This window comes from Phocoena phocoena, chromosome 11 (assembly GCF_963924675.1).
Source record: "Phocoena phocoena chromosome 11, mPhoPho1.1, whole genome shotgun sequence".
NCBI lineage: Eukaryota > Metazoa > Chordata > Mammalia > Artiodactyla > Phocoenidae > Phocoena > Phocoena phocoena.
In genome coordinates this window covers 42291225-42304007 of record NC_089229.1, presented here as the reverse complement: position 1 = coordinate 42304007, position 12783 = coordinate 42291225, and the positions used below count along the sequence as shown (strand labels likewise).

At 44.9% G+C, this 12783-nt stretch overlaps 1 protein-coding gene across 1 annotated transcript; it reads right to left on the bottom strand.

The window, feature by feature from the left end:
* Positions 1 to 1789: 1789 nt before the first annotated feature.
* Positions 1790 to 2922, bottom strand: PHLDA1 (pleckstrin homology like domain family A member 1). Its single transcript, XM_065887991.1, is given in 2 exon segments — positions 1790 to 2490; positions 2493 to 2922. Coding segments are annotated over 2 exon segments (1131 nt in total).
* Positions 2923 to 12783: the final 9861 nt, after the last annotated feature.

Genomic DNA, 12783 nt, shown 5'->3' with positions numbered 1-12783 from the left:
TTTAACACAGAAGAGGGTTTGTTCTACCTTTAAAAGCACATGCTCTTCCCCCACCTCCCCCCGCCCCACCAACAACCCCCCAGACTCCTGAACAAGTCGCTGCTAAAACAAGACTGGGGTTGTTTTCTTACTGCAAATCCAGTGTTTATCCAGTCCTTCCTTTTTCAATTTCTGAGTTTAGCTAACCTAACAACAAAACATATAACCCTTGGATTTCTCACAGAGCAATAAAAAGCGAAACAGCTGGTGTTTCTGATCAACATTATTCTCAGAATGAAAACAAAAAGCTATGACTCCTAGTCCTTTGAAATATTTACAAACTGTATTTTAAACTATGAGGTTCTAGATAGAATATGATTCTAGAACAAAGTAAAAGGGCCAGAAAATGTGGTTCACATCAAGTGTGCAAAGCTCTTGGAGAAGGGTAATCTCTATTGTGGCTATGAGCACAAATGTTCTCTCAAACAAGTGGAATAATTCTTTTCCCCCACTATGTTTTTTGAAATGAAACACCTAATGCATTCATACTCAGAAATCATAGAAAACTTCCTTATTAAACCCTTCACACATAGATAATCTAAGAAAGCCTTTTCCTACAGCAGACCCAGCCCTCCTTTGTATATTCAGGATATGACCATCTTGCCATCAGTTGAATCAGCTATCATTACTACTGATTTTCTTTTAGAAAAAGCAATTCGATTTTTATAATTACACAATTCTGAACGTTTAGCTTCTTTAAACTTCCATTCTACACAAAATATATGTCGAAGGAAAAAAAAAACTCAAAAGAAAAAAAAAGAAAGAAAACTCCACGTAGTAGCACAGAGTTTAATTTCAACCACCTGGTATAACATTTAAGTATCAGACCTTCTGAAAATGAATTCTTGATGTGTTCCCCTTCACCGCCCTTTTACTTTCTTCTTTCCCAAGATTAGAACTTACTAGGGAATAGGTTTTTGAAAATAAGTTTCTTTTTTGGAAAATGGCCTACATTCAGAAATGTCTCAGAACAAGCATTTTTAAAAAACTAATAAATAATCATAAATCAAAATACATTAAAATAACATTACAGTACATCATCGCTCCTAAAAGGTCCACCATACTGGAAGATCCTCTCAAAGGTTCATAAATAAAGCCTTCTGGACTCGAAATCATTTCCTGCATTGTGATGAAGAGTATGCAGAAAAACTAAGAGGAATCGCCAAGTTATCTGTCGTATTCTGTCCAAACTACTTGGTCTGGTGCGGGCGGGGCGACTGTTTTGTTTTCGATCCAAGTGAAGACAATAGAAAGGTGCTTGTCCCACTTCCTCAAGTCCTCACAACCTGGAAAGAAATGACACGGATTGAAGTGGCTCGGACTCCTACAAGACCCAGTTCTCTTCGGGCCTGTCCCGTGGACAAAGCAAGCTCAGAAGGACACCGGGGTCGCTCCCTCGAGTCCCCAGACACACTCAAGTGGCGCTGGTGACAAGGAGAGAAGCTGCGGCGTCGCTGGGGAACGCACCAGTGAACATGCGTGGGTCAGCGTGGGCGGACGGGCGATCAGGAGAACTTCCTGCGCGGCCCGAACCCCGCACCCTCCCCTCTCTGCCCCGCCTCTCCTGGCTCCAGCTTGTTCCCTTCTTTCCGCCTCCCAGAAACCTGCATTAATTTCTCATTTTTCCACCCAAGATCCGAACCGGGGAAAAGGCTTCCTACTGCTACCACCCCCAGCCCCACTCCTCGGAACCTCCCTCGGGAGCCGAGCTGCCGGGACCTTACCTCGTCTGGCTCGGGTGCTGCCCTCTTCAGGCAGAGTTGGAGGTGCTACGGAGAAGCCGGTGGCCGTGTGGCTGCGAGAGCGGTAGTGGGTGCGGGTGCGGATGTGGGTGCGAACGCAAGTGCGGATGCGGATACGGATGGAGCGGCTGCGGCTGCGGCTGCGGCTGCGGCTGCGGCTGGGGCTTGGGTTGGGGCTGCGGCTGCGGCGGGGCTTGGGGGTGGGACTGGGGCTGAAGCTGCGTCTGCGGCGGCTGCTGCTGGACCAGGTGCTGCTGCTTCTGCCGCGTGGACTTGACCGCCAGGATGGCCTGACGATTCTTGTACTGCACCATCTGAAGCGTGATCTCCGCGTTCCAGCCCTGGTCCTGCGGGCACCGAAAGTCGATTTCCTTGCCCTCGGCCATCACCACAGTGAAGTACATATACTTGCCTTTGCGCTCCACGCAGTCCACGGTCTTCATGTTGGAAAAGTGCAATTCCTTCAGCTTGACGGGCGGCTCGAGGCTGCCCACATTGGGGCCTCCGGGTTGGGATGGCTCGACCGGCCCCTGCCCGGGCTGCTGCTGCTGGTGTTGCAGCTGTTTGGGCGGGATGAGCAGCAGCCCCTCCTCAGTGAGGATACAGCACTTTTTCTTCCAGAGCTGCAGCAACCCGTCGCTGCGCTTCTCCAACACACCCTCCTTCAGCGCCTTGCAGCCGCTGCTCTCCAACATCCTCCCGGCATAGGAGGGCCGCCGCTCGGCTCGGCCTCTCCTCTTCCAGCCACCCGGGCCCGGGGGGGCAGCAGCAGCCGCGCGCCGTCCTCGCCCCAACGGCTCCCGCGGCCGCCCGCCCGGAGCGCGCAGAAGAGGCTAACGCGCAGGAAGCAGAGTGGCGGCGGCGGCGGCGGCAGCGGCTGCGGCGGTTCCTCGGGGTCCGGGCAGCAGGGCAGCCGCGTCCTGATGCGCCACAAGGTCCGGGAGCTGCGAGCCGCCGGGCCTCTGCCGTCCTCTTGCGAGCGCTCACTGAAGGGCTCTGGCCGGGCCCCCTCGCGGCGCTTTTGAATGGGCCATCCCCCCCACCCACGAGTGACACCCAGCGGAAAAGGCGGCTCCTGGCGCCCGCACCGCGGGGGAAAGCCCAGCTCCGAAAGGCACTCCGCCGCCGGCGCACGCCTCATTAACTTGGGGGCTTTCCAAAGCCGGCCGCGTCCACGCCCCCCGCGTCCCTTGCTCCGCCTCTCGCCGCCCACTCGCTTCCGCGCTCCTTCCCCGGGATGGCAGCAGGGACCCGAGCCCCGGAAACTCCTCTCCTCCGCCGGGGGCCACAGCCGAGGGCGCCCGAGATGGCCAGCGAAGGATGCCGAGGCGCAGAGGGCGCTAAGAGGCCATCCCCAGCCGTCCCGCCTCTCCTCCCGGTGGGGCTTTCTGCTAACAGCCTCAGAAAATGAAGATGGGGCTGCGAGGACGGGTACAGCTACCAGACAGTGCCTGGTACGCCAAGCTGACCCTCTGCCCTCGGGAACCCAGCCCTGGGGATTCGCGCTGCGAGCAAGGAGCCTGGGGGTGAGGCTCGCGAGCCGCGGAGTCCCGTGGAAGCGTGCCTCCCCCGGACACTACGTAAACATCTTAGTCCGCAAAGGCCGAGAGGACACGGTGTCTTTACACTCACATTCGGTTACGGTCACTAACTAGCTCTTCTTGGAGCCGAAGGGGCGATTGTTAAAGCAACAGCGCTACCGTCTGTCCCGTTTGGAAGGGGTAGAAGAAGGGGACCACTTCGGATGGCATCTCGCCTTCCTTTTCTCGAGCCAGGAGCGCAGGCACTGCCTATCTTTACCCGTGACACGAGCGCTCTAGCTTCCTTCTTGACCCATCCGTACAGCCCGCAATATCTCACAACAGTTAATTCAACTCCAACGACAAATTCAGGTAATGCCCGGTCCCAACACTTTAAGGCAGTTTAGCCTTCCAAACGGCAGGCTAGCCTCCGCGGGTCCCTCTCTTTGCAAACGCCAAACGGGTCCGATCTCTTGTAATCTCATTTATCTGTAACCTGGGGCAAGTAATGCGGTACTCGCCCCTAGCTCCCTCCTACTCCATTTAAACAATTTCTATAGAAATTGTGGGAAACAAGGCAGAATAAAGAGCCTAAGCCGAGACCAAACCTCTTGGGGGAAATGTATTAAGTAAACAGAGAACCCCAACTATGTACCGACCCTGAAAATACGAAGAATTAACACAAAGAAGAAATAAACCAGGGGTGGATAAGTCAGAGTTGGCCAAGGTAAGAGGAAAGGCTGCTACTTGAACTCAGGAAGAAGGGAGAGCTTAGCTCATCTGTAGTTTCATCAGGCTGGTACAAAGAATTCAAAGGGGAAGAAGTGAGAGATGAGCTTGGAGAGCGGAGCAAGATTCAAATTGTGTGTGTCACGCTTAAGAAATTCCAGGTTTATCCCAGGGTAATCGAGAACAAAGGATAACTTTTAAACACGGGAGGGTCCTGAATCTTAATATAAGGAACAATGTTTCAGCAAATGGGACAATTCCAGCACAATCCTGAGACCCACTGAATTGCACTTGGTGGGCTCTCAGGGCCTTCACATTGTTGATTAGTCTTTTAAGGAGAAAGGCAAAGTCATGTAAAGATTTCTTTACATGATTACATTTTTTTTTTTTTTTTTTGCGGTACGCGGGCCTCTCACTGCTGTGGCCTCTCCCGTTGCGGAGCACAGGCTCCGGACGCGCAGGCCCAGCGGCCATGGCCCACGGGCCCAGCCGCTCCGCGGCATGTGGGATCCTCCCGGACCGGGCACGAACCCGCGTCCCCTGCATCGGCAGGCGGACTCCCAACCACTGTGCCACCAGGGAAGCCCATGATTACATTTTAAAAAGGTTACTTTTTAAAAAAATTCTGTATACCAATGAATGACAAACACTGCACCTAACATCTCAGTTTTTCCCCTGCCTTTGCAGGACAAGTGAGCATTCCAGAGAATTTCCACATGACCAGCTGTTCATCTTTTTAACAGAATGCCATTCTTCAGCTCATTTAGAAAGGATACTTCCTTTAAATGTGTAATTCAGAGTCTCTGAGGGCAGGTGTAGTTGGGAAGGACATTTCATATGGAAAATTGATACTATACAAACCAAACTGGGTAAAACATTAAGATGTATTCTGGAAGCCCAAGCCATTTTCTTGAGAAACGCAGCATTTGGTGTTTCTATCCTTCTGCAGTTTATCAGGATGCAACAAATGCATTCTATCTAAGCTACTTCACAATGTCTGAACAACCAGCAGCACGATTTTCAAAAGCACTTGTTATTAGAGACTTTAAAACTCAGAATTTCCAGTTGGGTATTTCACAACTTAGTGACTTTGTGAACAGCTCAGAAGTATACAGTTTGCCTTCTCCAACCATAGTGCAACTGATTATTGGAAATCTCAGTAGTATAATATAGGAATTGTAGATAGGTGACAACTTTGCTTTTAATTTCACCAGTCACCACCAACTCACAAAAATGGCCATATTACCATTTTTAAGACAAATAAATTCACAGAAAATGAATTACAGGAAATAACTGCCCCCCCCCCAAAACCCACTTCAGTTGTAGATAATGAAAACCTACGAATGTCACTTAAAAATGACTAAAGTTTAGAAAGCTAGCTAACAAGTCACTGCTTTGGTAAACAAGTCTGAAAAGGCTTCAAAGTGTATATTATGGCCAGCTGCATCAAGTTGTCTATCAGCAGCATCTGAGCGTTGACCATCTTCTGCTCTAGGACAGTTCTTCACTGGCTTCGAGGACATCAGTTAGCTTTCCTTCCACCTCCCTGGTCATTGTCTGTCTCCTCTACAGGTTCCTCCTCTTTCCAATCTTTTGAGTGCCCCAAAGCTCAGCCCTTGGTTTTTATCTACACTCACTCCCTTGATCTCATCCAGTCTTATTATTTTCAATAAGACCTATATGCCCAAGACTCCCAAATTTATATCCAGCTGCTTGTTGTCAAAGAATAAAACAAAGACTACCAAAGTTAAAAAATAATAACACCCCCAGGCAAGGGAACACATACTGGTGAAGACATGCACTGAGTAGTTCGCTAGAGGGAAAAGTCTGAGGAGTTTTTCGATCACAAAAAGCAGGGTTCATGGAGCTTTTGCGAATAAAAAATAGCATGCTGGATAGGATGGAGTCCATAGGCTTATATATGACTGGTTAAAACAAATGCCTGGGTAGAACTGGTTCAGTAAGGGTCTGAAGTCAAAGTTCATGGTTTGTTAAAGAGCCTTAGCTGGTTAGAATGGCTGTAATGAAAAAATACCCTTCAGTTTTTATATATTCCAGGCCACTGTTACTGTAAATTGAATTTTTTCCTTTTCCCTTTCTCTACAGTACTATTTGGGTGTCTATTAGAGAACCAGAATATATGCACTCCCAAACTTATCTCCTCACCCTGACCTGTTCTACTTACCTGCAATCCCCCTCTCAGGTGATGGCAATTCTATCTGTACAGTTGTTCAGGCCAAAACCCTTGCAGCAGTACTGCCCTTAGAACAAGACAAAAGGAGCCCTGTGCTTTGAAGAGCCAGTACTACATGCCTATCTGGAACTCATACTTGTTCTAGACTATACTCCAGGTACTCACTCCAAATACCCTGCCTAAATGACCTCGGCTATTTCAGAGTATTACATGACCATTGTGTGCACTAGTGTGTAAGGTAGGTGGACAGATTTTGAACATGCAGGCTAGGAATGTCCACACACACGTGCAGGAGGCCCCTTGCCATACAATTCAGAGGCAGGAACGGGAAGACAAGTAAAGTGGGACACAGGCAGAGGATCAGCTTCCTCACAAGGAAGCTTCTGGCACGGTTTTAAGGATCTGAATTTCAAACCTGGACCTCCAGGTACTTGTGAAGGTGTATTTGGCAGGATAGTAGTGTGGGATCTTTATTGAACAAAACTTTAAAATATTTAATCACTGGCGTCTCCATTGCACTCCTACCCCAGGACGGCAAATGTTTAGAAGCATGCCTGCCTTGCAAAAATCCTTGCACTCCTACCCCAGGATGGCAAATGTTTAGAAGCATGCCTGCCTTGCAAAAATCCTTTACTCACTTTCCAGTACCCAATCCACAAACTGAGTCAAGAAATCCCAACGGTTATGCCTTCAAACCATATCTATATTCTGTCCATTTCTCTCCACTTCATCACCACGCTGATAATCTCTCCCCTGAAATACTGCCGTGGCCTCCGAACTTTGCCTCCCTGATTCTACCCTTGTTGTCTTATCATCTATATTATAATCTATTTAAGACATCCCAATCACTTTCTTCAAGTCTCTGCTCAAATGTCATCTCAATGAGGGCTCTCCTAATCACTCTAAAACTGCAACCACCCAATTTCCCTTAATTTTTCCCATAGCATGTATTACCTCCTAACATAACTGAATAATTTATAATTCCTATTGCTTATTTCTGTTCCCATTCCTAGGGAATGTCAGTTCTTCCAAGAGGTCAAAAATCATTGTTTTTATGTGTCCCGATCACCTAATACATTTCTTGGCACACAGGAGGAGCTCAACATATGTAGAAATTTTAAGACTCAAAAGCCCACATCTGTCATAAAAAGAAAATCAATGTCTTCAAATGCTTGACAGATTTTTCATAATGCATCCTACTTTTTAAAGTTTTCAAAGTTATAAAAGTTATAAAACAAGAATTTATGAAAAGACTTCTAAATCTTGCCATACCAATACATGTATTTGGTAATAGTTTTTTTCTTTTTAAGTAAGTTTATTTTTGGCTGCGTTGGGTCCCTGTTGCCGCGGTGCGCGGGCCTCCCACTGAGGTGGCTTCTCCTGTTGCGAGCATGGTAGGAGCACGGGTTTCAGCAGCCGTGGCACTAGGGGCTCAGTAGTTGTGGCCTGCAGGCTCCAGAACGCAAGCTCAGCAGCTGTGGCTCACGGGCCCAGCTGCTCTGAGGCATGTGGGGTCTTCCCAGCCCAGGGCTCAAACCTGCATCCCCTGCCTTGGCAGGTGGATTCCCAACCACTGTGCCAGCAGGGAAGCCCTGGTGATAGTTTTAAAAAATGGAATTAACAACTATACATGCTAGGCCTCTCTGAACTTTAAATGCTACTATAGTCTATAAATGCTATCTAAAATACATCCTACAAACCTTCCTTTTCCTGAGCAGCATGCAGCTTAATATTGAGAGGTATTTATACATCATCCTATTGCTTGCTAGTAAGAGTAATCAAAAAAAAGAAACAACACAGTAATGGAACTGAATTGATAGAATTTTCTCTTAGTTGGCAGATACCTGCTTAGAAGTTCATTAATACTGGCTTAAAGACATTTAACATAAGTTAGAAAGTTATAAAGTGTTTACTTTCATTTACAACATGATTACAAGATTATAAAACTTTTAATCTATAAACTTCCTAATTTGCAATATAAAGTAGAAACTCATGAAAAATATCATTATTAAAGATTTGGATAAAGTTCAAATGTCTTTAAAGAAATAGTTAAAAGCCAAGTAATCATGAAAAGTCAGGTCACCTTCATTAGTGCATAAACGTCTGTTCAGACTGCAATTTAGACTTCTTAGCCATTCACCTCTTCATTTTTAAAAATTCTATTCAGTAAAAATATTTTACAAAGATTCTTATTTCCAAAATGCTGAGTTGAAAAGGTTAACAACTCTTCAACTGAATACAGAACTATTTTTCTTCACAGATGCGTCCCTCTAGCTGCCTTCCTTTTCGCCTAAAGTTGATGAACTGTGCCTCCTAGTGACCAACTTGTATAACACAGCTTAGAGCAACTGAGAATTGTGAAGCGTTCAAAACACGGCTATTACAACCCGTTTACAGATCAAACACTGTCAATCAACTGTCTCTGTCCTTTCTATTGTGTCAACAGCCTAACTTTAGGTTCTCTTTTCTCTCATTCATGCTCTTGTAACAGCGCAACCACTTGAATCCACACTATCTAATACACTGCACTGCTACCACTTCCATTCCTAAATTATGACAAAATTTTCGGTCTCCTATTCACATAAGAGAACATCTCAACTCCTTACTCTAGCATGAAAAGCCCTCCACAGAAATGTAAAGCCCTACCTGCCCTTACAATTTAGACGCTCCTTCCACTCAACCCTAAGTGAGCTCGTCACTTATCTACTTTGTGCTGCTTTTGCTTTCCCTAAACCTCAGTAACATTTGAGCAGGCAACACTGTACTGATACTCTGACTTCCGTGCCTTCAGGGATGGCAGTAGAGAAACACCAGGTACTTCAGTGACTGACAGTGGAAGCATTGGAAAACTTGTTTGCAGGTTTACTTTGAGCACTGCCCTGGCAGATTAGCATCCAAGCCTCTGCCTTCCAGTAAGAGCCCATAAACACCTAATATCCTAAATCTACTTCTACTCAAACTAGGTAAATGCTCCTGTTGCTTGCAACTCAAGTATCTGACGGATAGCCAGTGGGCAAATCTCTCCTTTTAAGGGACTAGAATACATGGGGAAACTCCCTCTTTTGCAGTCTTCTTTTACAACATAGCACAGTCTGAGAACAGACTTCAGTTTGATCATTGACACCTGCAAAAAAAATGAATAAATCAGTAAATAAGCAAAGGGCTTTTTTAGGTGGTAGAGGAGGAAAAGTAAAAGCAGTGAGTGTACAGAATTCCTTCCAAAAATTCAAGGATACAGGAAAACAGGTGGTATGATAAACTTGCTTGGGTGCTGCTGTAAATGGCAAGGTTACTTAAGAAGAGGAACTCAGGTTTCAAAGACCAAGATTGCAGGGTGGAGGGTGCATCACAGATGTCAGCTGACAGAGAACCAAGGAATAAAAGAGATGGAATAAAAGAATTCTGTAGGGTGGCCAGGCCCAGAAAGATGGAGGAACACTTTTTACCAAAGATAGAACCCAGGAAACCTTTTTATGGCAAGCTTCCACACTGCCACTAAACCTATCAGGAAAAGCAAGGCCCCAGGTTAGAGGCCAACAAAATCGCCACACAACTCATGACTACAAACTATTTAACAATCGGCATCCTTTAACAGATCAGAAACTGGAACATTTAGCAGTTCTTGCTTCTAATGAGATTCTATTTACACTTTTGCTTAAGTCATTGTCTCAACTTCACTTGTGTATGCAGGGGCTCTGGGAAAGATTATCACGTAAGGAAAAGCGAAAAACCCGGAAGACGGATAAGACTCCAATCAGAATTCATCTTCAAGTTGTATTCCTAAATCACCTTTCTGGAACTGGTTTACTTATTTCTGAAATGCAGCTGTTTGCCTCCCGTTTTCCAGGATATCCTAAACCCTTTTCTAAACCCGAAGTTCTTCAGCATGCATGGCTGATGTGGCTGTGATCCCAGCCTTTGTTCTACCCAGGGTCTACTATATTAAGCAGCCCCACTTTTGTGCTGAAAGCACAAATCGTAAGCCCATCTCTAAAGATGGTTGGATGCCAGGAGCCTTTTGCGTCCTTCAGCCCCACCTGCTGCCTAAAACCTGCAAATAATGGGTAAGAGTGGCAGCAGCCATGTCAGACAGTAAAGCAACTTTAAAGGTGGAAGCCGTATGTCAAGGAAAACAAAGCAGAAGATGAAGCTCTCAGAGCAGGTGCGAGCACTGACAGAGGCCAAAATAGCTGACATCAAACACCTGACTCCAACAAAGATCAGCTGGGCAGCCCCGTTATTTACCTTTTACCCTTACATGTCGAGAGGGAATAATTACCATTTTCAAACAAGTATTAAGATTAAATAAAACATTATTTCTATTACCTTAAATGGCTGAATACACATTTGGGTGTTTTTCTTTAATGCTGATTAAGATTTATAATGCAAAGTCCCACCTAGTCTGAAATACAAACAGTACAGCAATGAAGCTTTCTTCTGAACCCCAAACTATGTAATACACCCAACCTTTGAAAAGAAATATGTACTTAATTGTCATCGTATACTTACCATTTAAGGTTCTTTTACTAATCAAGCCTGACATTTTAATGATCAGTGAGCTAATTATGTGCACATTTGGTAATCTCAATTGTCCAGATAAATTCAAATGGTAAGATTCCAGTATGATAAAGTAAAACGTTCTTTCTCCACAAACAGGCATACAATATATAATTTAACCTTTCCTGATGTTTCATTTTGGGAAACTATTGTAGCCTTTGTTTTATCAATAGTATTATAGCTAACTGTATTTTCCAAAGACAAAATGTGGCCACTACAAGATTCCAGTTTCTCTCACCTTCCCCAAACTTTTATCATTCCTCCAGCAAGATGTAGTCCTCTCCCATTAAACCCTGGTGGCTTTGACTATAACCAACAGAGTACAGAAGTGATGACTTCCCAGGGTAGGATAAAACTTGGCCTAATTCTTGGAACCCAGCCACCATGCTGTGAAACAAAGTCTAGGTGGAGCTCTAGCCACAGCCCAGCTGAAGTCTCATCCAGCACTGACCACCTGTGCATGAAGAGCCTTCAGATGATTCTAGGCCCCATCCTTCAAAGCTGCCCCGATGATGCTCAGTAGAGCAGAAATGAACTACCCAAGCACAGTCAGCAAAAATAAATCTTGTTGATGCTTTAAGTGTGGCGAGTGGCTTTTTTATGCAATATTAGGTAACTCCAACAATTGATTCAACTCTCCACATTCTCATAGCCCCACTGAGTTCACAGAACAATATACACGGTCCAGTTTTGTGGTTTTATTGGTTTTCCCAAAATAAGCAACTCAGTATGCAGAAATGTGACAACTACAAAGGAACTTGGAGCATCTTGGTTGACTTAGGAGATTGAAATAATGAGAATCAGTCACTTGTTACATGGCCCCATACAGTATTATGGCTGGTAAACTGGAAGGAGTCCAGATAAACCCTACTCCATCTACGCATTGGCTGTATAAAAATTTCCTGTACAGCTACCATCTTCCTGGCTCCACACTGGAAATCAGAGAATCCAGCAGTGAAAAAGCATTCCTAGAGTCCTTCTTGAACTGGCAATACCAGTTCAGAACTAAAGAACCAAAAAAAAGTACGTGTTAATTCAATGAAAAAGAGACTTGAGCTAATAAGGTATGTGCACAAAAGACCCAGGAGAAGGAAGTGAAAGAAAAGACAGCCAAGCATAACTGAAACAGTACAAATGTAGGTTAAACAGGGCAGGTCGTAGATGTGCAAGTTGCTCTAAAGGTTCTGGGTCCACTCACCAAGCCAACTCAACAGCAAAAAGACAACTAGCCTAATCCAGGTCTAAACCCACATCTGGCCTGAAGACTGACAAGTCTCACTGTCCACCCCTAGACGGTCCACCCACAATGTCCAGGGATCCAGGTTAATAAATGTTTGGGATGGAAAGGGATGGGCTAAGTAATGACAACTTGGAAGTTTTGGAGCATGAGGTATCTAAATACAGTCAAACTTCATTTAGTTTTACCCTAGATGATTTCTGAACTTCACAAAAGGAAATAAATCAGCATTTTTTAAAAATGAAATCAGATTTTAAAGACTGATTTTAGGTAAGGGGGATCAATTATTCTTTTCTTCTATTTTTCTTATCTCTTTATAAAAAACATCAAACACCTTCAAAATGGGGGCATAGGTTTATATTTATAATCCAGTTTTAGTCTCAGGGTTCTTTTGTACAAGTATGGACACCTCTTAGCCAGGAGCCATTTTGCCTTTAGAATCAACAACAAAAACAGAACAAAAAACCCCCAACTAATTCTGAAATTAACTGTCAGAATCTATTATAAAAGCTGATCCCAACCACAAATTCTAGATTTTCTTATGTTTAGGAAGCATGTTTACTAATTGCTCATTATATGTATCAGGTTCTAAGTACTCCTGAACTACTTCAAGAACTAATGTGTTCTCTCATCAGTGCCCACTACCATCTTTCACAAGACAGCAAAATAATGAAGCTAAAAGAACAAGTGGTAGATTAACTCCAAAGCTTATATTTAACCATTCTACTATCCAATGTATCAACTATTTTATTCCCATATTCATTA